The 26,201-nt window shown below is 43.2% G+C and overlaps 3 protein-coding genes across 24 annotated transcripts in view; 1 reads left to right on the top strand and 2 right to left on the bottom strand.

The window, feature by feature from the left end:
- Positions 1–215: 215 nt before the first annotated feature.
- On the bottom strand, positions 216–13,442 carry LOC129831311 (bone morphogenetic protein 8B-like). Its single transcript, XM_055894604.1, has 7 exons — positions 11,885–13,442; positions 8,477–8,669; positions 7,924–8,072; positions 7,490–7,669; positions 7,212–7,291; positions 6,912–7,022; positions 216–2,297 (listed from the first exon to the last, which is right to left on the bottom strand). The coding sequence occupies exons 1-7, from the start codon at positions 12,453–12,455 to the stop codon at positions 2,148–2,150; spliced, it is 1,434 nt and encodes a 477-aa protein (XP_055750579.1). The 5' UTR covers positions 12,456–13,442; the 3' UTR covers positions 216–2,147.
- On the top strand, positions 2,560–6,192 carry LOC129831310 (uncharacterized). The gene is made up of 14 exons (XM_055894603.1): positions 2,560–3,110; positions 3,322–3,428; positions 3,512–3,583; positions 3,677–3,760; positions 3,885–4,031; positions 4,121–4,201; positions 4,327–4,476; positions 4,602–4,651; positions 4,772–4,841; positions 4,945–5,031; positions 5,130–5,228; positions 5,338–5,418; positions 5,507–5,611; positions 6,046–6,192. Exons 1-14 carry the CDS (start codon positions 2,945–2,947, stop codon positions 6,178–6,180), a joined length of 1,434 nt encoding a protein of 477 aa, XP_055750578.1. The 5' UTR covers positions 2,560–2,944; the 3' UTR covers positions 6,181–6,192.
- Positions 13,443–17,764: 4,322 nt separating the features above from the next.
- Positions 17,765–26,201, bottom strand: part of LOC129831305 (microtubule-actin cross-linking factor 1-like) — a 258,379-nt gene continuing 249,942 nt past the window's right edge. For 21 of the 22 annotated variants that reach the window (XM_055894583.1, XM_055894588.1, XM_055894594.1 and 18 more), the window contains 3 exons: positions 21,598–21,708; positions 20,286–20,397; positions 17,765–20,084 (listed from right to left, as the gene is read on the bottom strand). In XM_055894583.1, the coding sequence (XP_055750558.1) occupies positions 19,840–20,084; positions 20,286–20,397; positions 21,598–21,708 (468 nt within the window). In that variant the 3' untranslated portion in view covers positions 17,765–19,839. The remainder of the gene's footprint in view (positions 20,085–20,285; positions 20,398–21,597; positions 21,709–26,201) is intronic. The other variant, XM_055894580.1, reaches the window with a different exon arrangement.

The following is a 26,201-nucleotide window of genomic DNA, read 5'->3' as shown; positions in this document are numbered from 1 at the left end:
TTCACTGGCATTTACTCTCACTTCTGCAATAAATATTCTAGTTTATTTTATTACAAATATAGCAGTACACAGTCCTCCAGAAATATGTTGACAAAGACATTCCTGTGTATAGGATCCTCTGTACATAGAAAAATGGCAAAAATGTTTTGAATTTGACATTTTCCATTGCTACTAAGGTGTACTGGTTACAGGTAGAACTAAAGAAATGCGCAAACTTATAGTCCATATATTTAGTGTTTTAATTAAACCATGTGTAGTACATCTAAAAGAGACAATGAGAAATTCATGGTTCAACAAGACAACATAGCCATCAAAAGGGTAGAAATGTAGCATTGTACTTATGTCACAGTACTTTACAGCTTTGATTGGATACATATAATATATGACAAAGGGTGATGTAATTATCTGAATTACTGTAGATTTGAATAGTTTAAGAGTGAAGTATGGTTATCCTTCTTTATGAAAGAGGCAATGGGTGTTATTCATATACCATTCTAATACTCAAAATCAATATATTATACTGAACAAATATATAAACGCCACATATTAAGTGTTGGTCTCATGTTTCATGAGCTGAAATAAAAGATCCCAGAAATGTTCCATATGTACAAAAAGTGTATTTCTTTCAAATGTTGTGCACCAATTTGTTTACATCCCTGTTAGTGAGCATTTCTCCTTTGCCAAGATAATCCATCCACCTGCTGACTGCAGGAATGGCCACCAGAGCTGTTGCAAGAGAATTTAATATTCCTTTCTCTACCATGTCGTTTTAGAGAATTTGGCTGTATATCCAACCGGCCTCACAACCGCAGACCACGTGTAACCACGCCAGCCCAGGCCCTCCACATCCGGCTTCTTCACCTGCGGGATCGTCTGAGATCAGACACCCGGATAGCTGATGCAACTGTGGGATTGCACAACTGAAGAATTTCTGCACAAACTGTAAGAAACCGTCACAGGGAAGGCCATCTGCGTGCTTGTCATACTCTCCAGGGTCTTGATCTTACTGCAGTTCGGCATCATAACTGACTTCAGTGGGCAAATGCACACCTTCGATGGTCACTGGCATGCTGAAGAAGTGTGCTCTTCAAGGATGAATCCTGCATCGCATGGGCGAGTGGTTTGCTGATGTCAATGTTGTGAACAGAGTGCCCCATGGTGGCAGTGGGGTTAAGGTATTGGCAGGCATAAGCTACGGACAACGAACACAATTACATTTTATCGATGGCAATTTGAATGCACAGAGATACCGCTATGAGATCCTTAGGCCCATTGCTGTGCCAGTAATCCTCTGCCATCAACTCATGTTAATGCGCGGTCCCATTTCGCAAGGATCTGTACACAATTCCTGGGAGCTGAAAATGTCCCAATTCTTCCATGTCCTGCATACTCACAAGCATGTTTGGGATGCTCTGGATCGACGTGCACGACAGCATGTTCCACTTCCCGCAACTTTAAAAATACATTGAAGACGAGTGGGACAACATTCCACAGGCCTCAATCAACAGCCTGATCAACTATGCTAAGGGGATGTGGGCTCCCGAATGGCACAGCGGTCTAAGTTACTGCATCTCAGTGCAAGAGGTTGGAATCCAGGCTGCATGATATCCGGTCACGATTGGGAGTCCCATAGGGCGGCGCACAATTGTTCCAGCGTTCGTCGGGTTTGGCCGGGGTAGGCCGACATTGTAAATAAGAATTTGTTCTTAACTGACTTGCCTAGTTAAATAAAAAAATAACAAAAACGTATTAAATTAAATGTGTCCCACTGCATGAAGCAAATGGTGGTCACACCAGATACTTACTGGTTTTCTGATCCACGCTCCTATCTTCATTTTAAAAGGTATCTGTTACCAACAGATGCACATCTGGATTCCCAGTCATGTGAAATCCATAGATTAGAGCCTAAAGAACATATTTTAATTGACTGATTTCCTTATATGAACTATAACTCAGTAAAATCGTTGAAATTGTTGCATGTTGCATTCATATTTTTGTTCAGTGTAAATAAATGCTATTTCTCCGCATATTGCCAGATTATTGCTATCAACTGCTGACTGCAAGGTATATTACCCTGTTTGTATCTTTTGGAACAATGGTAGTGAAGTTTATTAAAATTATGTAGAATAGATGGGCCACCACAGATGTCACAGGCATCCACAGGTCTTGACCACCATGTTGCGATGCTTCTTTAGGATCACATTGTTGTTGTCGTCGTAGAAGAGTACAGAGATGGGACTGAGCTTGGTGGGTGCGCAGCACGCTTTGGGAACCTCATCTGGCTTCAAAAGGTGAACCTGCCATGAAAAAGGTCAGACTGACTTATTCGTACATACACTTTGATATAATCAATGATAATATCCTGTTTATAAAAGAGATATGGATTATTATTATGCAGATGCTTCAGTGCTCTCCTACCTCAGTGGGCTGTGGCTTCACCCCCCTTGTCTGAATGTGGTCAATATGTTTTAACCCGGGTTGTCTGTGCTCCACAAGACTTTATAGCCCACTGAGGCATAGCCTAGACTTTCAGAAGTTCAACAACTTCCATGAAACAAGCTAAAACATTTAAATGGGCCATTGACCTAGCTAGTGATTTAAAAAAACAACATTTGGTCTTTTTATTTTATATTATACACACACAACATAGGAAAGCCTCTGGTGACAAAATAGGGTCAATAGAATTAGAATGATGACCAGGAATTGTATAGGATTCTAATAGTAACCATAGAGTTCCAAACTCATTTCTATGGCAACACAGCTGTCAATTTTGTAAACAACAATTTTCAAATATATGTGTTGCCATGAGACATCTAACCGTTAGAACATATCGGCGTTCAATTGAACGTTTTCTGTGCGAAAACAAGAACAACTTCAATTTTCTGTTCAACAACAACAAACTTGACTGATTTTTGAGACCTGAGATTGAAACATCGACTGGAAAATGCCTGGGTGCTTTTCAAGATTGACGGAGAGAGTGCGAGGACGTCGGCAACCTACTGCGTCGACAGGTTGTTCAAATTCATTTGTGGGTTGTTTTTGTTGTCTTTTTCTGTTTTGCAGGGTTCGCAATCGTCGGGAGGTGGACAGCGACAGCGACTTGGAAGAGGGTATGTGGAGTTTTAAACTTCTTATTTTACCACATTCAACATTGACAATGTAATTTGTGAAATGTTGTGTATTTCTGTAATTCTGACTTCCAAGCTAACGTTAACTTTAGCAATTGTTGCTAAGCGATGCACTTTTGCTAGTAGTACTAGCTAGCGTGCTACGTTTTACGTCCTAATAATTGTTTGTTTGTATTCCTTTTCCTCATTTTAGAATCAACTGTACTGGATGAGGTCCAGTTGGATGTGCCACCGCTGCCAGTTATCCTTCATGTCCAGGATGCTGCTATCATCCTTGAGGATGTGCCGACTATCCTTGAGGTACACTTTTCAGAAAGTTTTTGGTTTTATGTTTGAAAAGTATCCCACATATTCATTCTTAAAATCTTTGTTGTCTGCTTTAGGAGGCCACTGGTAATTGGCAGCTGATACCAATTAGGTTCAGCCCTCTGTACTGTGGGCCTGTTGTGATCAGGGTAAGAGAACCACACAGTCACAGTCACATCACCGTTACAATGTTTGCTGTTTCTAACCTGAATGTATTGTAATGTCACCCCCCTCTTGTGCAGAACAATGCCGGTCCGGTGGCTAAAGCTTGGAGAACTTTCCAGTTCATCAGCCCCATTATCACCTACATGCGTGGGGGATCCCAAGTATGTGTCTTTGTAACTACCTAGTCCTAATCTACATTGTCAGAGTCATGTGATCTTGATGGAAATATGTTACATCGATGGCTGATGTTGTTTTGTTGATGTTACTTGTTGTTTCTCTCCACAGCAGGTGGTGGTGAGGATGCACCATGTGAGTAGGGTTCGAGGCCTGGAGACTCAACTGGTGTGGGCCATCTCCAAGGAGACAGCCAGGCTCAGTCCAGAGGGCATCCCCTACTGTGCCACCAAGGTGCAGTCCGTCACTTGGATCCAGGTAAGATGTAAATACTACTGAAATAGTATTAGATTAGGCTTTTCTTCACTTATTCCATTTGGCCTTAACATGTCGTCTCTCTCTGTCAGTATGTGGCTGGCAGGGTGACCCAGTATGCGTCTCACCTCCGCCACGAAACGTCTGTGGACGTGACGCTTGGCTGCTACCAGGTAAATAAAGGTTTTCCTATGTAGATAGAATACCAATTACTGGGCATTTTTACATTAGATATGCTCTGTTTTCTAACAAGGTGTGTGTGTGGTAAACAGGTGTGTTGTGTGTGTTTTTGGAGCAGCAGACTGATGTTTCGGTGGTGTACGCCACTCTCCACATGGGGCTGGACGGGCTGCTCTCCTCCTCGGCGTGGTCGGAGGCTGCCTCCATCTCTACGCCCACCAATCAGCAGTACACTGAGCCAGAGCCTGAGGGCCACAACTGCTATGAGGTCAGATGTTAGACACACAGTTACACATTCTATTGACTAGTAGCATCAAGATCCTTCCATTGACCCATTGTGTGTAATGTCATTGCATTGGTCACTGATGTTGAATGTTTGTTCTGTTGTTGTAGGGCTGGGAGGAGGACCTGCTGCCTGAGGAGAGGGAGGTTCCTCTGCTAAAGTGAGTTCCTCTAAATGTCTGTGTAGTCTGGGCTTGTCAGATGCTGAAGGATAGTGGTCACCATGCTGTTATCCCCATTGACTCTAATGGTTGACATGCTCCATTCCCTCCCTCCCACAGCCTCTACCTTACCACCAAGAGAGTGGAGGACATCGCCCTGAGGCTCGTCTCCCTGCGCCAGGCCTTCACTGTGAGTGGACCCACTTTTTTATTTTTTCTCTCTGTATCTTCTTGTTCTCTCTGTCTCTTAGAGAAAGATGGGTGTCTCACCCTAACTATTCCCTCTTCTCTAGACACTGCTTGGTTCCACCTTGAGCAGGAACTATCTGTTTGTGGCGGGAAAGGTCCTAATGGGCGCACTGGTTCAGGCCCACCACATGGTAACTCACTAACTCATTATTCATTCAAGGGAAAGAGAGCGTCCTCAGTGGGAAATGTGTTCTGTTCACTAACATCAATGCTCTTTGCTTTGTGATAGGACGAGGCCGAATTCATCCGTGCCTATAACGACTTTGTGGATTACCTGAGTGACCCGTCCAAGCAGATTGACATTGAGAGGGAGCTGGCTGAGGCAAAGGTGAGTTCATTAACTCTTTCATGTCTCACTTTGAGTTCTTCCACATGCATGTCTTTTATACATCACAGTATCTGATCTATTTGAAATCATTCCTGTTTTCTTGTCCTAGATCCATCATGTTAACCTGCTAGATGTCCTCTTTGAACTGGTGATGTTTGGGATGATGACAGCTCAGAAGTCCCTGATGGTAGTAAGTAGCATCTCACTGGTACATGTTTCGATGTCTCTCTCTTGGCAATTTCACTTCAATTTCTCTTCTCCTCCTCTGTTTCTTTTAGCACCCTGGTGGGTTCATGGAGCGTCTGTACGCTCTCCTGTACTCCTTCCTGCCCGCTGCTGCCAGCATTGAGCCAAAGGCTGAGCGATACCTGCTGCTGCTCAATGTAAGAGTCAAGAGTTTACTTCCTTATTCCTAGTTTACTTTTTCCTGATTACCAGGGTTTCAATGACGTTTTACAGGGAGTAACTTTCATTGTCTCTTTCCTCTTGGTAAGCTAGTAACTCAGAGCCATTATCTATATGTTGTGTGGTGTTCTCTTCAGGGCGGGCTGATGGCTCTGCTAGATGACATGTTTGGGCAGCAGCTGGCCTGGTACTTTAACCCAGTGTCTCTGGTCACTGAGCTCTCCAGACTCCTGGAGTACCACCTGGAGAACCTCATGGCCAGCATGTAGTCCTACTGCAGAGATCTGAAACGCCACTCTCTCTCTCTCTCTCTCTCTCTCTCTCAGGATTTGAGGACTTGAAGTGCTTCGTTGAACCGTGATTAGTTAACACCCATTAAATTAATATATTCTCTTGTTTTCTCTCCCCACAGGATTCTTGTGACGCTTTGCCACCTAACAGCGATCTAGACACTAATGCACCACATTACTTTGCACTGAATTTTACATTTTTAAATAAAATAACTAGTAGTTCAAAAGCATTTGTCTCTGTCTTTTCATTTACTTGATTATTTCATCACTATTTCCTCTTCCTGGAGTTATGAGGCTAATATTACATGAACAATTATGCTTTATTCTTTGCATATGGAAATAAACAACACAGTTTAGTTGATTTACAGGTACTACAGGCCCACACTTTATGGCATTGTATTGTGATGTGTGATACTGTACTGACTCTACAAGCTGTTGAAAGTGTTCCACAGGGATGCTGGCCCATGTTGACTCCCAATGCTTCCCACAGTTGTGTCAAATTCGTTCAATGTCCTTTGGGTGGTGGACCATTCTTGATACACCTACTACCATACCCTGTTCCAAGGCACTTAAATACCCTGCTCAAAGTCACTTCAATCTTTTGTCTTATCCATTTACCCTCTGAATGGCACACATCCATAATCCATGTCTCAATTTTCTCAATGCTGAAACATCATTCTTTAACCTGTCTCCTCCCCTTCATCTACACTAGTTGAAATGGGTTTAATAAGTGACATCAATAAAGTATCATAGTTTTACCTGGTCAGTCTGTCATTTAAAGAGCAGGCATATAGTATAAAGTCAACCATTTCAGTCTTGAATGTAACTTCTCACTATCTGTACTCTACTTTAAGAGTGTGCCATTTTAGACTCAGTTAACATGGGTAATTTGCCATATTTCCCATTAATGTCTGAGCCAATTACCGTCTTTCCCACTGAAACCAATGTTATCGTTCATGTGAGAGAGGGTGTAGTAGTGCATACTGACCACTAGTTGGATCATAGCGTGGTTGGTGGCGTTCATGCAGGAACCCAGAGGGTATAGGCATTCTCCATCACAGTAGAAGGCAGAGTAACCCGCAGGAGCCAGGACCCAGTCCTAATGGAGAGAATACCATAGAAATAGAATGACTAGAACAGACTATATTTCTATCAGAAATACATACACTACATTGCACGTACTACACAAATGCCTTGCTTCCCGAAAAACACTAATTGTGTGATAGAATGTTAGCTCATGATATTATCTATTCAGTAGAATGAGTAGTTCAGGGAGACAGAAGCTTACCTTCCAGCCTAGGTCACTAAAGCTCACATATAATTCATGTCTCTTACAAGCCTGACGCCCACTGTTGACGTGGCTGTGATCTGAAAGGGACCAAACAATATGTTTTGAGACAGAACAGACTGTAAAGCACACTTTGGATGCATTGGATTTACAATAAAGACACAATTAAATGTAAACACAACTTAATTAATTTAGTCATTTGGATGAACTATGCCTTTAAACAAGCTTCACAACAAGACCTAAAACCAGTGTTGTCCCCTGACCTTGTAGGACCTCACCATGTATACTGGGCAGGGGCAGGTCATATTTGGGCTTCCTCTTGCGGGGGTTGGGTTTCAGGGCGCGTGGAGGGCGACAGGGGACCTGGCTGGCTCTGAAGAAGGTCACCATGAAGGGCTGTTTGGAGCGGGGGCCCCTTCGACCCACCAAGCCTACCCACCCAGCTGACAAGGACCGGTCTGATGGAGAGAAAACAATGTGTGTGTGAGATATAATCGTGAGGTAAACCAAAACAGCATATCTCCATTTCTATGTATTTACTAAACAATAACACATACTATGTTACTTCACAGGTACTGCTGTCGTATTCTGAGTTAACTTGCCTCTTTATTCAAAGTCATAATAATCAAGACATCCATTTTGTGGGACATAACCTCCCCATCTGCAGAGCATTTCCTGACCCTGACCATAGTATTAACTCTATGAGGCTCACCCTCCTCTGTTTCCACATAGAGACGAATGCCCAGGTTGCTGCGGGGGTGCAGGAGCCAACGGTTGCTGGCAGAGGTCACGTCAAAAGCCAGCCAGCCCTCCTGCCCCGCGGGCACTGACTGAATGTCCAGCAGCACCAGCTCTGGCTCTCTGAGGAAAGTAGAGGAGTGGCATGAGATAACCTCTGGAGAGATACACAAAGCATGTTGTATGGCCATGCAGTAGAGACAAACAAACAGAGAGACAGCCACTGAGCTTCAGCTCTTGTACAAGACGTCCTCGCAAGCCACAACGTGGCCAAATGAGTTCTATTGCCAGGATCTGTTTGAGGTCAAGTTGAATTGCAATTCTTTTTAAACATTGCATTTTGCCGCAGCAACAAACCATGGTGTATAGAGAGAACACAGAGTATTCAACGAGAGCGAGGGGAATATAAAAGGGATTCTTTGATATCCTTGATCCTTTTTGTTCATGCAAAAACCAAACCCGATCCTATAAACATGTCAGGGAGAGAGCGTTAAATAGACATATTATGTCGATCTAGTGGCAGGAACCTGTGTTTGTTCTCCCGTTGGATCTCGTAGACAGAGATGTGCAGGGTGCGGTTGGCCCTCTGGCCCATGGTCAGGGTCTTGTAAATGCGGAACTCTGCAGCCGTGACTGTCTCCCCCTGGGGGAGGGGCGTCAGGTCAAAACGGAACTCCTTCCAGTACGGCCGTGGCTGCAGCAGGTCCCGCTCCTGCTCCACTGAGGGAGAGGAGGAGAGAGGAAGGTCGATGTAAGGCCACTGACATTTTCACATGTAAACAGCACAACACCTCATATTCACATTTACACTACTTCCACTCCAGTCAACAAGCCCTCAAAAGACTAATACAAACACAGAGATATTCTCATTGTATGATGCAGACATTCCCACATGACACAAGAAGGACAGAAGAGGACAAGGGCAGGGGGGAGGCGAAAGAGCAATACATCTAATATGTAAGTGTGTGAATGAGAAGACCGAGGGAAAGAGAAAAGCACCAGAAGTGGGAAGGTGTGGAGGGAGATGGGAGGATTGGAAGGTGAGTGACTGAGTCATTGGAAATAGGGGGAACGAGAGGAGCGGAGCAGACGTGTGGCGCGAGGTGAGCAGGCGAGCCCAAGGGAAGGAAGACTGGATAGCGATAATGTAGAGAGGGGAGAGAAAGAGGCAATAGGGAAAGACTGAGAAATATAGGGATGGACACGCAAACGCTGGTCACTCACCACAGCCGCAGTGTCTCAAGCGAGACTACGTACATGAACACACACATACTTGAAGACACGCTATGCTCTCACACGCACTCTCTATCTCTCTCTCTCACACACACACACACACACACATCCTCCACAGGGAGCCCTGCAAAGCAGAGTAACAACCCTGGTCGGTCTCTGTAGTATACAGTAATTAGAGACACTAAGGGCCTTCAACAGCAGCTGCTCAACACACACACCACTAACTACAGGTTGGGCTGTATTTTTAGAGCGGCCTTCTGCAGTATTCTGAGGCCGTTTCTCCGTTTGTGTGTGTGTGTCAGTGGGGCCTGTAATTCCTTACAGCTGTGTCCCCTACGCACGGTCTTGAGCGGGTTACATGGCCTTGACTGGTTCGGATTGATAGGGTGTGTGTGTGATGGGTGATTCCAATTGACAGGGGCTATAATTGAGAAACTGTCTAGATTAGTTAAATGGCCTTAAAATGGTGGTTCAAGGCATCACACCAGACATTGTCAAAATAAGATCAAATGAAACATTAACTGAACGGCATGTACAGTGCCTTGCAAAAGTATTCATCTCCCTTGGCATTTTCCTATTTTGTTGCATTACAACCTGTAATTGAAATAGATTTTTATTTGGATTTCAGGTAATGGACATACACAGAATAGTCCAAATTGGTGAAGTGAAATGAAAAAAATTACTTGTTTCAAAAAATAATTATATATATATATTTTTTTAAAAGGGAAAAGTGGTGCGTGCTTATGTATTCACCCTCTTCGCTATGAAGCTCCTAAATAAGATCTGGTGCAACCAATTACCTTCAGAAGTCACATAATAAAGTCCACCTGTGTACAATCTAAGTGTCACGTGGTCTGTCACATGATCTCAGTATATATACGCTTGTTCTGAAAGGCCCCAGATTCTGCAACACCACCAAGCAAGCGGCAGGATCTCTCCAAACAGGTCAGGGACAAAGTTGTGGAGAAGTACAGATCATGGTTGGGTTATAATTTTTTTTTAAACTTTGCACATCCCACGGAGCAATATTAAATCCATTATTAAAAATGTAAAAAATATGGCACCACAACAAACCTGCCAAGAGAGGGCCGCCCACCAAAACTCACGGACCAGGCAAGGAGGGCATTAATCAGAGAGGCAAAGATAACCCTGAAGGAGTTGCAAAGCTCCACAGCAGAGATTGGAGCATCTGTCCATAGTACCACTTTAAGCCGTACACTCCACAAAGCTGGGCTATACGGAAGAGTGGCCAGAAAAAGCCATTGCTTAAAGAAACTCTGGTCAGATGAGACTAAAATTGAGCTTTTTGGTCATCAAGGAAAACGCTATGTCTGGTGCAAACCCAGCACTTCTCATCACCCCGAGAACACCATCCCCACAATGAAGTGTGGTAGTGGCAGCATCATGCTGTAGGGATGTTTATCATTGGCAGGGACTGGGAAACTGGTCAGAATTGAAGGAATGATGGATGGCGCTAAATACAGGGAAATTCTTGAGCGAAACCTGTTTCAGTCTTCCAGAGTTTTGAGACTGGGACAGAGGTTCACCTTCCAGCAGGACAATGACCCTAAGCCTACTGCTAAAGCAACACTCGAGTGGTTAAAGGGGAAACATTTAAATGTCTTGGAATGGCCTAGTCAAAGCCCAGACCTCAATCCAATTGAGAATCTGTGGTTTGACTTAACGATTACTATACCAGTGGAACCCATCCAATTTGAAGGAGCTGGAGTAGTTTTCCCTTGAAGAATGGGCAAAAAGCCCAGTGTCTAGATGTGCCAAGCTTATAGAGACAAACCCCAAGAGACTTGCAGCTGTAATTGCTGCAAAAGGTGTCTCTACAAAGTATTGACTTTGGGGGAGTGAATAGTTCTGCACGCTTAAGTTTTTCATTTATTTTGTCATATTTCTTGTTTGTTTCACAAGAAAAAATATTTTTGCATCTTCAAAGTGGTAGGCATGTTGTGTAAATCAAATGATACAAACCCCCCAAAAATCAATTTTAATTCTAGGTTGTAAGGCAACAAAATAGGAAAAATGCCAAAGGGGTGAATACTTTCACAAGCCACTGTAATTACACAAATATATAACAAAAACAGTCATATATGGTGCAGTAATAAACATTAATATGTACGTCCAAATACTGTAGAAATACGAAGAGAAACTAGCATATTAAGTGTTCAAGCAATACGAAAAATGTCTATAAAAGTAGTGAAGAGAAATAACATGAAATCACGTTTCCCCACGGTAACAAGGTTTCTGATCTCATTCCAGGAGAGATAGCAGAAGGAAACAATTGGGAAAAGGATGTTTAATTTTTATGCCATTTCAGATAAGCATCAGTTGGTCTACTGTCTGGGCTGGTGCAGCACAGGAAAAGTATCTCATGTGATAACAAGTCTGTCCCTGAGAGGTGAACTGGTTCAACACTGCATAAGGTTGCCAGGTTGGCGTAGTTTCTCATTGACAATTCGAGCTAGATGACCTTTTTCAGTTACATTGGCTCTTTGCAAGACATGTAAAAGATCACAGGGAAAGTTTTGGGCCAGATCAGGCCCTGGGGCCTCTATTTTGAAATAACTACTGGGAGACCATTGGCTGAACAAAAAAAAACTCCCAACTAATTGGATAACGAGACAGAAAGTAATAACCAATTAAAACACAGAAATGTAAAATTACAGGTGTATCAACGGTCAGTAGCTCACCCAGATTAACGAAGCTCATGACCGTATCGGCCTCGCTGACCACCGTCCCCAGCGGCGGCGTGTGTGTGCTGAGAGTGGGCAGTGCGGCATGGCTGACGTGGCCCGTCAACCCGTCCAGACTGCCGAACCCCAGTCCCCCTACCTCATTCCCTATTCCATTTCCCTCATCCCCCTCGGCCGACACAGCATGGTACAGGTCCAGCATGAAGAGGGGGGCTGAGGAGGGCGGTCGGAGGGGAGGATGGGGTCTGGGCCGACCCGGTAGACCCAGGATGGACAGGATCTCCCTCTGCATCTCTTTCTTCTCTCGGCTGCTGAGGCGGCGGAAGCTGGAGTGGACGACTCCTTGGGCCTGGTGGCCCCAGAGACAGAGCAGCAAGGGGACGAGGATGAGAGCCACAGGGAAGAGCGGGAGTTGGAGAGGGTGTCTGTAGGTGCTGTTGTTGTTGTCACGGATGCGTCTTTTTCCTGTGCATGGGCAGGCGTGGGTGTAGATGTACGTTCTGGAGGCGTCTGGTCTGTCCAAGCGCTCTGTGGTTTGAGAGAGATCTTTCAAGGTGTCCGCTGACATAGTGGAAGAAGCTCTACCCGGGCGCTTATATATTTTCTTTATTTCTAACTTACAAGTCTTCGGTTGGTCTATGTTCTCTTGACCTTCAATCCACAAAAGAGCAGATAGTACTCTGCAACGCACACCAAAGTGCACATACACACACCACAGGGACTGTTACTGTATGTCTCAGAAAATTTGCATGTCCCGTCTGTCTGTGTATGCCAAACTGTCTTACAAGTATCCGTCACTAACAAAATGCACCTCTGATTTGTGACGGGAGCTGTTTAGATCAACGGTAGACACAGAGATGTTTACTTTCTTTAATTCCTTCTGTTTATCTCCCCTCTTCTCCCTTCCTCCGCCCTTTCTACTACTTTAATGTCCCAACCACTGCTCGTCTTTTGTCTTCGACCACACAGAAAACAAAAATGAAAGCAAGGGTATAATTACAACTTTTTTAATGTTCTGATGAAAAACAAACGACGTTGGTCTTAGAAATGTACATTTGAAGGAGGTTGAACGTGGTTAAGTTAAAGGGCAGGATTGGTAGTCATTGGAATTTGAGAAGAGAACCAAACAATCAGACCTGTTTTCAGTCTAATCTGTCGTCAGAAGGATGAGGAAAAAAACACCACACCTGCCGTGCTTCAAAGTCGGCTGGCAAACAACAACCTGATCCCACGCAAGGAACCAGATCCTCAGTGGAAAAATGATCTGCAGTCCACCTCTCAATCTTTCATTCTTTAATCCACAATTCCGGGGTACTTTTTATCCATCAAACATTCTTTGTTTGTTTGTTTAGCCCACTTGTGTCAAACTCCAGATGTTTCCAGATGTCTTCCTCAAACTTTGTGCAGCTCCTACTTAAAATCCTTGGCACGTTGAGCAATTAGTCTTCTATTCCTTGCCTTTGTATTATCCTTTCGTATTCCCCCCCAAAAATCCCCTAAACCACCTGTTTCAAGTGGAGAACAATGCCAGTATGCCTGTCAGCGTACTGTAATGTGCCCTTTGAGAGTTTACCTCATGTAAGGGCGCTTCAATAGTGCTTGAGTTGTCCATCACCAAGAGGGAGTGTCCCATACAGCCTCCTCCCTTCTCTCTCCCCCCACATCCTCTCCCAACTCTCTTCCTCCCTTTTTGGTTTTCTAAAATCTCCCTCCCCTTTATCTTCTCATGTTCACTTACTTTCATGGGAAAATATCATGGAATCCCTTCAGTGTGATGAAAAATACACACACTGAATATATTTGATGAGATTTAAGAAGAAAAAATATATCTCTCTAAACTTGGTTTACTGGACACGCTATCCCAACACTAACATTCAAGCATCGGGCGAACCTCTGACATGGCAGCTGAGTGTTTTAGCTGTGGTTTGGAATCCTGGGGAACCACAAGGAGTGAATGACCTGCCAAAACCTGCCAGAAGAACACATTGATTGGCAATTGTACCGTATCTTTAAACCGAATACTAAAAACATAAAAAGGTGGACTGCTGTAGCTTAAGGTGTACTGTCAAAACATGTACCCCATGAAATGTTGTTTAAGGTATTTTATACGTTTTCATTTCCTGTTCAACAGATTGCGAGTTGGTTTTACCACATTCCAGTTTGACTGCAATACTGTGTGTGGTGTGCTAGCAAGGCATTTGAGGGAAGAAATGACAACAAATTCAAATATAGTAGTGAGGGTCAGCTCCATGCCAGCTTGTGTATGTTGGACTTCAAAGCACCCTGGGACTTGCGGCCACTTTGAACGGCACGAATCCTAACTGACCAAACCAAACCGACCAACATTTTTTCTTAAGCCAGGGAGTCAAAAGTGCCATGAATGAGTATTTTCTGTGGTATTTTTGTTTTTCTTTCTCCAGTGTTGAGGGATTTTAGGGCCGGAGAGAGGGATGAAGGGATGGCAAGGATGAGAGAATGATAAGAGGGAGTCCGTCAGTTTGTCGTCGGAGTGAGGATAGGTAGTGAGGACAGACGGGAGGATAGATGAGGATGTGGGAAGGGTTTGGAAAGGGCCATGTAAACACAGAAATACCGCTGCCCACCATAACAAAACCAAGGTGATTCTCCCACTCAAGCACGCACACAGAAACCAAGCAACTCAAGTCTTACACTTAGCTACTGCGGAAGCAGAGAACGAGATAGACCTGAGCTACGTCTCTCACAATATAGAATAAGCAGTAGAGAAACACACCCATCCATGACCACAGAGACCACCCTCCCTCTCTTGAAGATCCTACTACAGGGTGTGTCCTTATCTCTGGAGAGGATAATTGTACCCTAACCTAATTACCAAGCCATTTCCGGTGTGCAGAGAGACCTTGTGGTCTATACTCTCTTCCAGAAACACACACGTAGGCATGGAGACACGGCCGCAAGCACGCGCATGGAAACATGCATGTGAACATTGCATGTACACAGTGCCTTCAGAAAGTATTCACAACCCTAGACTTTTTCCACAATTTGTGTTACAAAGTGGGATTAAAATGGATCTAAACAAGGCCTAAACAAAATAGTCTCAAAGTGGAAACACGAACATATCTTGATTACATAAGGATTCAACCCCGAGTCAATACATGTTGTAATCACCTTTGCAGAGTGATTACAGCTGTGAGTCTTTCTGGGTAAGTCTAAGAGCTTTTCACACCTAGATTGTACAATATTTGCACAATAGTCTTTTAAAAATTCTTTAAGCTCTGTCAAGTTGGTTGTTGATCCTTGCTAGACCGCCATTTTCAAGTCTTGCCATAGATGTTTTTTAAGTCAAATTTAAGTCAAGCCGCAACTAGACCACTCAGGAACATTCAATGACGTCTTGGTAAGAAACTGCAGTGTATATTTGGCCTTGTGTTCGAGGTTATTGTCCCGCTGAAAGTTGAATTTGTCTCCCAGTGTCTGTTGGAAAGCAGACTGAACCAGGTTTTCTATTCCGTTTTTTTTAATCCTAAAAAACATCCTAATCCTTGATGACAAGCATACCCATAACATGATGCAGCCACCATCATGCTTGAAAATATGAATTGTGGTACTCAGTGATTTGTTGGATTTATCCCAAACATAACGCTTTGTATTCAGGAAATACACTGAGTGTACAAAACATGAAGGACACCTGCTCCTTCCATGATATAAGACTGACCAGGTGACCAGCCTTGTTCACATTGCAGACCTTAATGTTCCAATCAGTTTGGTTTTTCAAATTCGTTTTGGAATACTGACGGTCCAAACAGCAAGTTACAAGTGACCAAATCGGGTGCGTGTGTGTTCAGACAGCAGTAATTTGCTGACATGGCTATGCTAGTTGTCAAAGTAACGACAGGTGTGTGTGTGCAGTGGTGTAGGCTGATTGCTGTTGGTGCTCGTGGTTCCTATCACTCAGAAGTTATGTAACAAGCTAAGGTCTGGTCATGGACATTTCCCAGTTGCTTTGAATGTTCTAAATCATAGTGTAAGAACACCTTTAAAGCCTCAAAGGAAAAGATGATATAACTTTCAAAACAAGTCCTTTTTGGCAAGCCACTGCAGTCAACTAGCTAGCCACCGCAGTCATCTAGCTAGCCACCGCAGTCAACTAGCTAGCCACCGCAGTCAACTAGCTAGCCACCGCAGTCAACTAGTTAGCCACCGCAGTCAACTAGCTAGCCACTGCAGTCAACTAGCTAGCCAGGTAGCTGTTTAGCTTTCTAGCACATTCACTCATTTGTTTGTAAACAATTAACAGTCAGGACAAATAAATCAGATGACCAATCAAGTCACATTGCCAGGAATCTGATTTGTTTCTCACTTCAAACCACCTACGAAGATGGTTTTAAATGTGGCTTGAATTATCCGATTCCATTTGATTTTTGGCTGTTCAAACTGCAGGAAAAAGAACAGATTCCAATCGGATATGCAACAAAAATTGGATTTGAGTCACTTCAAACTGCCAATGTGAACAAGGCTTTTTTGAATGTAAATTGTTAAATCCACTCCAATCAGTGTAGAGCATGGTTCTCCAACCCCTTTCCTTTAGAGCTACCGTCCTGTAGGTTTTTGCTCCAACCCTAATCTTGCACACCTGATTCTAATAATTACCTGGTTGATAAACTAATTCATGGAAGTTTCAACTGGGGTTGGAGCGAAAACCCACAGGAGGGTAGCACTCCAGGAATAGGGTTGGAGAGCCCTGGTGTAGATGAAGGGGAGGAGACAGGTTAAATAAGGACTTTTAAGCCTGGAGACAATTGAGTGTGTGCTATTCAGAAGGTGAATGGACAAGACAAAATATTTAAGTGCCTTTGAACAGGGTATGGTAGCAGGCGCCAGGCACAGCGGTTTGTGTCAAGAACTGCAAAACTGCTGGGTTTTCACTCTCAACAGTTTCCCGCGTGTGTCAAGAATAGTCCACCACCCAAAGGACATCCAGCCAACGTGACACAAGTGTGGGAGGCATTGGAGTCAACATCCCTGTGTTGGGGGGGTGCAACTCAATATTAGGACAGTGTTCCTAAATGTTTTGTACACTTAGTGTAAAGTTAAACAGGATGCATGTTTTGAAATATTCTGTACAGGCTTCCTTCTTTTCAACTCTGTCATTTAGGTTAGTATTGTGGAGTAACTACAATGTTGTAGTTTTCTCCTATCACCGCTATTAAACTATGTTTTAAATTCACCATTGGTGAAATCCCTGAGCGGTTTCCTTTCTCTCCGGCAACTGAGTTAGGAAGGACACCTGTATCTTTGTAGTGACTGGGTTTATTGATACACTATCCAACGTGTAATTAATTACTTCACCATGTTCAAAGGGATATTCAAAGTATGCTTTTCTTATTTTTACCCTACAAATAAGTGCCCTTCTTTGCTGGCATTGGAAAACATCCCTGGTGTTTGTGGTTGAATGTTTGAAATTCACTACTCAACTGAGGGACATTAAAGATATGTGGGGTACAGAGACGAGTCATTCAAAAATCATGAAAAACACGATTATTGCACACAGAGTGAGTCCATGCAACTTATTATGTGACTTGTTAAGCAAATGTTTACTCCTGAACTTGTTTAGGCTTGCTGTAAGAAAGGGGTTGAATACTTATTGACTGAAGACATTTCAGCTTTTCATTTGTAAACATAATTCCACTCTGACATTATGGGTATTGTGTGTAGGCCAGTGACACAAAATCTAAATCAAAATTTAGAAAAAAGTCAAGGGGTGTGAATACTTTCTGAAGGCACTGTACGTAAACACACTTTTGCCCCCCGAATGAAATTAAAAAAAATCAATACACAATGACAAATGACATTTTTTTTACTGCAAGCATATTTTTAATACAAAAAGAACAAAAATGGTTTATAATCTTAGCTTTTTTATTTTACACAATTGACTTCTAACCCCCCCCTCCCACCGACATATTTTCTCTTCATCACAGAGAATAACACCGCATCAGAAGGTGGGTTCCTCGTCGGCGTCCCCGGATCCCCGCCCCCAAAGAGACAATAAATAAATAAAATCACCTCAAGATGACATTTGCGTTCATTAAGTTTTCATATACTTTAGCTCTCACATTAAGAAATAGGGGAGCACATTTGCAGCCATCAAAGACATGACAATTCAAACGCCTGTAAGGAGGGACACTAGGGGTTCGGTTCCCTGTCATCCATATTTGTAGTTCTTTTGTCAACACAATAAAGGCAACCCCCTTTGGTCATGTTCAGGGAGTTGTAGTCATTAGCAAAAAAGGCTGCCATGGAAATCAAGTCAGCTTCCTAGTTGAGTAAAGTTAATAAGTAATAACATACAACGTTGAAGAGAGGAGCAGACATTTTCCTTGGTACAAAAGATCATGATTTCATTATATTAATACTAATCATTCTCCAAGGTGATGATACAGAACTGAAAAATAAATAAAAATGTTTTCTTAAACTACAAAAGCAAAACTAAAACCAAATACAACAGGATTATAAATGAACCAGAATGAAAGACATTCACAAATGAAATCTTTGCATACGGTGACGCAAGTCGCTGACCTTTGATTCCTGTAACACGGTGACGACGACACACGTATACAAAGATGTGTGTTTGCGGCTATGGGGTTTCCAGCGGCAACGTAGGGGGAGGGGCAATGTGGAATTACAGCGATACACCGTCAGTGTGTGCTGGTCTTCAATCTCTAATCGTAGAATTATAGTCGCTTAAATTGTGTGTCCTTACAATCCACTACATTGTTTCACACTGTCATGTTTTTGCTGTTAGTGGGGTCCCACCAAGAAATAGTGCTTTTCTTCTCAGACACACAGGTTTCATACTGTATTATAGGACAACATGAGAAACCCTCCATTCCATCAAACACACACTCACACCTTTAAACACACTTCCAATGTTGCAGTGGTTTGTGAAGACATTGCAGTGTGTTTCCCGCCACTTCCACGGTCTCCTGGGCTTGAGGTTTAGGCAGTTAGCTCAGTGCAGGAAGTGGTCAGAGTGGCGCCGCCCAGACACTGAACAGTAGATTCACGCTAGTCTAGATGTTCCCGACCCACAGACATGCTGAAGTGTCATTCCGCTTCACTTCCCAGTCCAGGGGAGGAAAAAAAACAAGACAGCAATCATTGCATATTTTCAGTTGAACTCATGGTGAGAGAAAAAAAATGTCCACAATACCCACAATCCAGTTCTTTTGAATGCCATTCTCCAGGAAGTTCTGAGTCATTTAATCTCTCCCCTCAATGTGTGTGTGTGTACTTCAGTTCTGTGCGTGTCAGTGTGTACATACACAAAGTAGTTACAAGGCTCTACCTAACGTTCTCTGGAACTCGGATTAGGTAAACGGACAGAAATGTGTAACACAGTAAGGCAGCATTATGTTGGTTGGTTGTCGGTTCAAATTGCTGTGGCTTTCTCTACAACAGTCGAGCACAATCCCGTTACGAGACAGAGCACACAGGAGACTGGAAGGCAAACTGGGATCTGGGTTTTAAAAGGGGAAAGTTCTGTTCCGTCTAAGTGCACGAACCCGACACCCCCAGTGAGTTTTTTTTTGAGTGTGTGAACGAGGGAGGAAAAGAGAGATATCTTCCCCTATCTATCCCTCTCTCTCTCTCCCTGCCCTTCATACAGTAGTCTTGGTGCATGAATCCCATGCAAGCCCTATGGATGGACGTTTGGATCAAATGTGACACCCAATATGGCCGCCAGTAGTCTGTTCACTATAGAGCGTCTCTTTGAAAAGGAGATGGTGCGTTCTACTTGATCTAATTCTATAGTCTGGACATCTTCCCTATTTCAACATGGCTGGTGTTTTGGGGGGCTGGGGAAGCCCTTGGAGTCAAACCAGCCCGATAGTTAGATGTATGACGCTGTTATGTTGACGACTCTATGGTTGGCTGTATGACATTTTTATGACGTTTTTTTGACATCTCCTTCACTATTTCTTCCCAGAAGCGGGTGTCTTGGGGCTTGGGGCCTTCTTGGAGATGGTAGGGATCTTGGAGGGCTTGGCCGCTCCTGGGCGCCGGGGGGTGTCCGAGGCGTCTGAGCAGGCCGAGCGAGTCTCCAGGAGCTCAGAGGCATCCGAAGCGTCACTGCCCCGCCGGCTGCTTGCCCTGCTGCCCGCTCGGCTGCCCGCCCGGCTGACCGGACCACTGGCACCCGATGGGGTACGCTTGGGGTCTGAGAAGAGAAGAAGAAGAGAGAGGGAGGAAACAGGAGGTTAAGTGTAGGTAATGAGGGATAGAAAGAGAAGAATAGAGCAAAAAATATATATATTTAGTCTCATTTTAATTATGGGAATCATATGTTCCAAGAGGACAAAAATAGAGGACTGAAAATAGGAATCAAAACTGGTATGAAAAATCTGGACTTTGTTCTTACCGGTACGTCCAGGTTTAGTAGAAATGGGTGTAGCTCCTCCATTCTCTCCAGTCAGAGACCCTCGGCTGGAGTGGAAGGTGGGCCTCTTCAGCTTGGACCCCGACGCTGCTCCCTATATATATATATCAGACACAGGGAATGTCAAGCAGTGGCAAACTGTGGCACTGAATACATTAAAAAAGGTCCAATGCAGCTGTTTTTATCTCATGATATAAATATTTCTGGGTAACAATTAAGTACCTTACTGTGATTGTTTTCAATGAAAATGGTCAAAAAGAAACAAAAAGAGCTTCTTGGCAAAGAGTACTTTCTCAGCTAGTATTTTGCTAGGACTGTCTGGGAATGGGGAGGGATAACTGAAAAATGAGCTGTTATTGGCATAGAGGTTTGGAACTCTTATTGGTCTAACTCATTTACCGCATGGAGCTGTCGCCATGGAAGGCCAAAACAGGCAGTCTTTTCAAACAACTCTTACACTAAAAGGGCATCATCATAATTTTCACAATTTAACAGTTTTCCAACCACAGTGTGGAAATATATATAAAACACAGGAAATCACATTTTTGACTGCACTGGGCCTTTAAAAAGGTAGACTCTACAACATGACATCATCATACACAACAGGACGACTTCCTCATTACACACATCAACCAAACAGAGTAGAAATCTGCCAAAGCTGCCACACTATTGGCTGGTCCCAATTTGAGTCTTGAGGCATGTCGACATTTGGAAGTCAATAGTGAATTTGAATGTTGTTGATGTTCGTAAGCAGGATGTTGCCCTGTTGTGTATGATGATGTCATTTTGCTGCATCTACCTTTGACTAAAGGAGCTGGTACTGGTGTCAAGCACCATCCCATACTAGCATAATACAACAGAGACACCATTTGCAAAATGATCATCAGCCTCCCAAACTAAATCCCTAGAACCACCAGTTCAACACAACGTATATAGAGTTAGCTAATAACGATTAATTTCTCGCTACTTCTCCTTTAAGAGAACATCCCTTTGAATCTAATCCTATTGACCTACCACCAGCCACTTCCTGCAGGGGGCTAAAATATTGTGACAATGCGCCGAATGATAATTTAGACTGGATATTGAGCAAAAACATGAAAACAAGATATGATGCAAATATATTCAGTCTAAAGGCTGAATTTCAATGTCACCTATATCCTCATGGTCCCATTGCACAGTGTGCACTACGCAGTGTGTATGGCCACCTGTGAGTGAGTGGTTGTGTGTGTGCGCGTTAGTGCGTTATTAGTTCACTGGGGCTTGGGAGGGGTGGCGGGAGGAGTCAGTGTGTTACCTCATGCCCAGGGGTGGTGTGGTCGTGGTCTGGGCAGGACTGGCACTTGGTTGGTGTTGGAGTTTTACTGTGTGCCAGCCAGGGCTTGGCATAGCCACGCGAGTTTGAGGACTGGCATCAGCAAAGGGAAGGAGGGAGGGAAGGCAGCAGCCAAGGGGAATAAAAAGAAAAGGAGGAGAAGCAGGAAAGTAGAGCAAAGGAAAATAGGGAAAGGGAGAAAGGGGAAGGAGGGGAGGCAGGTAGTGTAGGGCAGTGTGTTTTTGGTGCGACAGCGGATGGATTTAAAAACGCACAACGAAAAACAGTGGAGGGAGTACATTTTTCAAGCGAGGTTAGCAGGGGGTGGATGGAGGGATTTAGGAGACAAAAGAAAAATACAAAAACAAAGAACAAATAAAAATCTCACAGTTAAGGACGTAGGTGATCGCTGTTGACATGCAGAAACAGGGGAATTCCCATTTCAACACAGACACGATACAAAAATCACATGACTAACAGAGACTACACAACCAATGATCAGTGACCACAAAACAGATGATTATGGATATTCTGGTAATATAGCTTCATGCTTTGTCCTCCAAGACTGGCTGCACCTTGGCTGGACTGCTACACTAATTAGAGTTGAATATATATGCTTATTTACAGTAGTAGTTAAAAGTTTGGACACACCTACTCACTTAAGGGTTTTTCTTTATTTTTTTACTATTTTCTACATTGTAGAATAATAGGTAAGACGCCAAAACTATGAAATAACACGTAGGGAATCATGAAGTAACCGAAGAAGTGTTAAACAAATCAAAATATTTTTTGCATTTGAGATTCTTCAAAGTATACACCCTTTGCCTTGACAGCTTTGCACAATCTTGGCATTCTCTCAACCAGCTTCATGAGGCAGTCACCTGGAATGCATTTCAATTAACAGGTATGCCTTGTTAAAAGTTAATTTGTGGAATTTCTTTCCTTCTTAATGCGTTTGAGCCAATCAGTTGTGTTGTGACAAGGTAGGGGTGGTATACAGAAGACAGCCCTATTTGGTAAAAGACCAAGTCCATATAATAGCAAGAACAGCTCAAATAATTAAAGAGAAACGACAGTCCATCATTATGTTAAGACATGAAGGTCAGTCAATACGGAAAACGTCAAGAGCTTTGAACATTTCTTCAAGTGCAGTTGCAAAAACCATCAAGCGCTATGATGAAACTGGCTCTCATGAGGACCGCCACAGGAATGGAAGACCCAGAGTTACCTCTGCTGCAGAGGATAAGTTCATTAGTTACCAGCCTCAGAAATTGCAGCTCAAATAAATGAGTTACAGAGTTCAAGTAACACAAATATCTCAACATCAACTGTTCAAAGGAGACTGTGTGAATCACGCCTTCATGGTTGAATTGCTGCAAAGAAACCACTACTAAAGGACACCAATAAGACTTGCTTGGGCCAAGAAACACAAGCAATGGACATTAGACGGGTGGACATCTGTTCTTTGGTCTGATAAGTCCAAATTTGAGATTTTTGGTTACAACCGCTGTGTCTTTGTGAGACGCAGAGTAGGTAAACAGATGATCTCCGCATGTGTCGTTCCCACCATGAAGCATGGAGGAGGTGGTGTGATGGTGCTTTGCTGGTGACACTGTCAGTGATTTAAGGCACACTTAACTAGCATGGCTACCACAGCATTCTGAAGCCATCCCATCTGGTTTGCACTTAGTGGGACTAATCATTTGTTTTTCAACAGCACAACGACCAAAAACACACCTCCAGGCTGTGTAAAAGGCTATATTTGACCAAGAAGAAGAGTGATGGAGTGCTGCATCAGATGACCTGGACTCCACAATCAGCCGATCTCAACCCAATTGAGATGGTTTGGGATGAGTTGGACCGCAGAGTGAAGAAAAGCAGCCAACAAGTGCTCAGCATATGTGGGAACTCCTTCAAGACTGTTGGAAAAGCATTCCAGGTGAAGCTGGTTGAGAGAATGCCAAGAGTGTGCAAAGCTGTCATTGAGGCAAAGGGTGGCTACTCTAAAGAATCTAAAATATATTTGGACACTTTTTTGGTTATTACATGATTCCCTACGTGTTATTTCATAGTTTTGATGTCTTCACTATTATTCTACAATGTAGAAAATAGTAAAAATAAAGAAAAACCCTTGAATGAGTAGGTGCGTCCAAACTTTTGACTGGTACAGTATGTATGCATGTACAGTGGGAAGAAAAAGTGGATTTCCGCATAAATTTGACATAGATGAAGATCAGATCAAATTGTAAGTCACAACAATAGACACAGTGTGCTTAAACTAATAACACACAAACTATTGTATTTCTCTTGTCTATTTTGAATACATCATTTAAACATTCACAGTGTAGGTTGGGCGGCAGCGTAGCCTAGTGGTTAGAGCGTTGGACTAGTAACCGGAAGGTTGCAAGTTCAAATCCCCGAGCTGACAAGGTACAAATCTGTCGTTCTGCCCCTGAACAGGCAGTTAACCCACTGTTCCTAGGCCGTCATTGAAAATAAGAATTTGTTCTTAACTGACTTGCCTAGTTAAATAAAGGTAAAAAAAAAAAAAAAAAAAAAAAAAAGGTTGGGAAAAGTATGTGAACCCCAAGGCTAATGACTTCTCCAAAAGCTAATCGGAGTCCGGGGTCAGCTGACCTGGAGTCGAATCAATGAAATGAGATTGGAGATGTTGGTTAGAGCTGCTTGCCCTATAAAAAAATCCCAAAATTTGAGTTTGCTATTCACAAGAAGCATTGCCTGATGTGAACCATGCCTCAACCAAAAGAGATCTCAGAAGACCTAAGATTAAGAATTGTTGACTTGCATAAAGCTGGAAAGGGTTACAATAGTATCTCTAAAAGTCAGTCCACGGTAAGACAAATTGTCTAGAAATTGAGAAATTTCAGCACTGTTGCTACTCTCCCTAGGAGTGGCCGTCCTGCAAAGATGACTGCAAGAGCACAGCGCAGAATGCTCAGTGAGGTTAAGAAGAATCCTAGACTGTCAGCTAAAGACTTACAGAAATATCTGGAAGATGCTAACATCTCTGTTGACGAGGCTACGATACGTAAAACACAAAACAAGAATGGTGTTCATGGGAGGACACCACGGAAGAAGCCACTGCTGTCCAAAAACAACATTGCTGCATGTCTGAAGTTCGCAAAAGAGCATCTGGATGTTCCACAGCTCTACTGGCAAAATATTCTGAGGACAGATGAAACTACAGTTGAGTTGTTTGGAAGGAACACACAACACTATGTGTGGAGAAAAAAGGCACAGCACACCAACATCAAAACCTCATCCCAACTGTAAACTATGGTGGAGGGAGGATCATGGTTTGGGGCTGCTTTGCTGCCTCAGGGCCGGGACAGCTTGCTATCAGACGGAAAAATTAATTCCCAAGTTTATCATCAAGACATTTTGCAGGAGAATGTAAGGCGATCTGTCCACCAATTGAAGCTCAACAGAAGTTGGGTGATGCAACAGGACAACAACCCAAAAGACAGAAGTAAATCAACAACAGAATGGCTTCAACAGAAGAAAATACACCTTCTGGAGTGGCCCAGTCAGAGTCCTGACCTCAACTCGATTGAGATGCTGTGGCAGAACCTCAAGAGAACGGTTCACACCAGACATCCCAACAATATTGTGGAACTGAAACAGTTTTGTAAAGAGGAATGGTCCAAAATTCCTCCTGACCGTTGTGCAGGTCTGATCCGCAACTACAGAAAACGTTTGGTTGAGGTTATTGCTGCCAAAGGAGGGTCAACCAGTTATTAAATCCAAGGGTTCACATACTTTCCCACCCTTCACTGTGAATGTTTACACGGTGTGTTCAATAAAGACATGAAAACGTATAATTGTTGGAGTGTTATTAGATTAAGCAGTCTGTGTTGTCTATTATTGTGACTTAGACGAAGATCAGATCAAATTTTAGGACCAATTTATGCAGAAATCCAGGTAGTTCTAAAGGGCTCACATACTTTCTCTTCCCACTGTGTGTGTGTGTGTGTGTGTGTGTGTGTGTGTGTGTGTGACCTAGACTACAGTAACCTGACTGATTGAACATATGACTAGAGGTATCACACTTAGGATTCAGTGGTATTTAAGAGAAAGGCCAGAGAGGTGTGTTTCATCTGAACTTAGATTATCAAAACTCATCCCCCTATGACTAATAGACACACAGAGATGACACATTAATTACAATGAAGAATCAATGTGACAACAACCATTGTGAGAAAGTGGGTGAGAGATGGGCCACCGAGATCACTCAACAAGACCTGGTGACAACAAAGACTCTGACACGTGACTGATACTGTATGTGACAATGACTGACTGTAGTTTGTGAACATGCATTGTAGTGTGTGTGTTGTGCATGTGTGTAGTGTGCGCTTGCAGGTTCCATTTTAGTCTCGGTTTCCATTGGGAACACTTAGAGACACCATGTTCACTTTCCTTTCCCAGGGCGATCAAAGTAGCTTGTGGAATTGCTCAGCCTATATTGAAGACACAAACGACCGTTGTGACAAGAGTCCCACTGTAACTAACGTGGTAAGAGTCATATGACGTGAAGAGAAGCAGGGACATTTAGGGGCGATATAGTT

The sequence above is a fragment of the Salvelinus fontinalis genome, chromosome 32, assembly GCF_029448725.1.
Source record: "Salvelinus fontinalis isolate EN_2023a chromosome 32, ASM2944872v1, whole genome shotgun sequence".
Lineage (NCBI taxonomy): Eukaryota > Metazoa > Chordata > Actinopteri > Salmoniformes > Salmonidae > Salvelinus > Salvelinus fontinalis.
This window is presented reverse-complemented; position numbering and strand designations above follow the sequence as displayed.

What these genes read in the sequence shown, in the direction of transcription:
- LOC129831310 (XM_055894603.1), top strand. Translation starts at nt 2,945, where the DNA reads ATGCCTGGGTGCTTTTCAAGATTGACGGAGAGAGTGCGAGGACGTCGG. An exon ending in TGACGCTTGGCTGCTACCAG is followed by an intron (nt 4,202 to 4,326) that starts GTAAATAAAGGT and finishes TTTTTGGAGCAG; the next exon opens with CAGACTGATGTTTCGGTGGT. An exon ending in AGGGCCACAACTGCTATGAG is followed by an intron (nt 4,477 to 4,601) that starts GTCAGATGTTAG and finishes CTGTTGTTGTAG; the next exon opens with GGCTGGGAGGAGGACCTGCT.
- LOC129831311 (XM_055894604.1), bottom strand. Translation starts at nt 12,455, where the DNA reads ATGTCAGCGGACACCTTGAAAGATCTCTCTCAAACCACAGAGCGCTTG. An exon ending in CTATGTGGAAACAGAGGAGG is followed by an intron (nt 7,670 to 7,923) that starts GTGAGCCTCATA and finishes TCTCTCCATCAG; the next exon opens with ACCGGTCCTTGTCAGCTGGG. An exon ending in ACGCTATGATCCAACTAGTG is followed by an intron (nt 2,298 to 6,911) that starts GTCAGTATGCAC and finishes TTTTCATGGCAG; the next exon opens with GTTCACCTTTTGAAGCCAGA.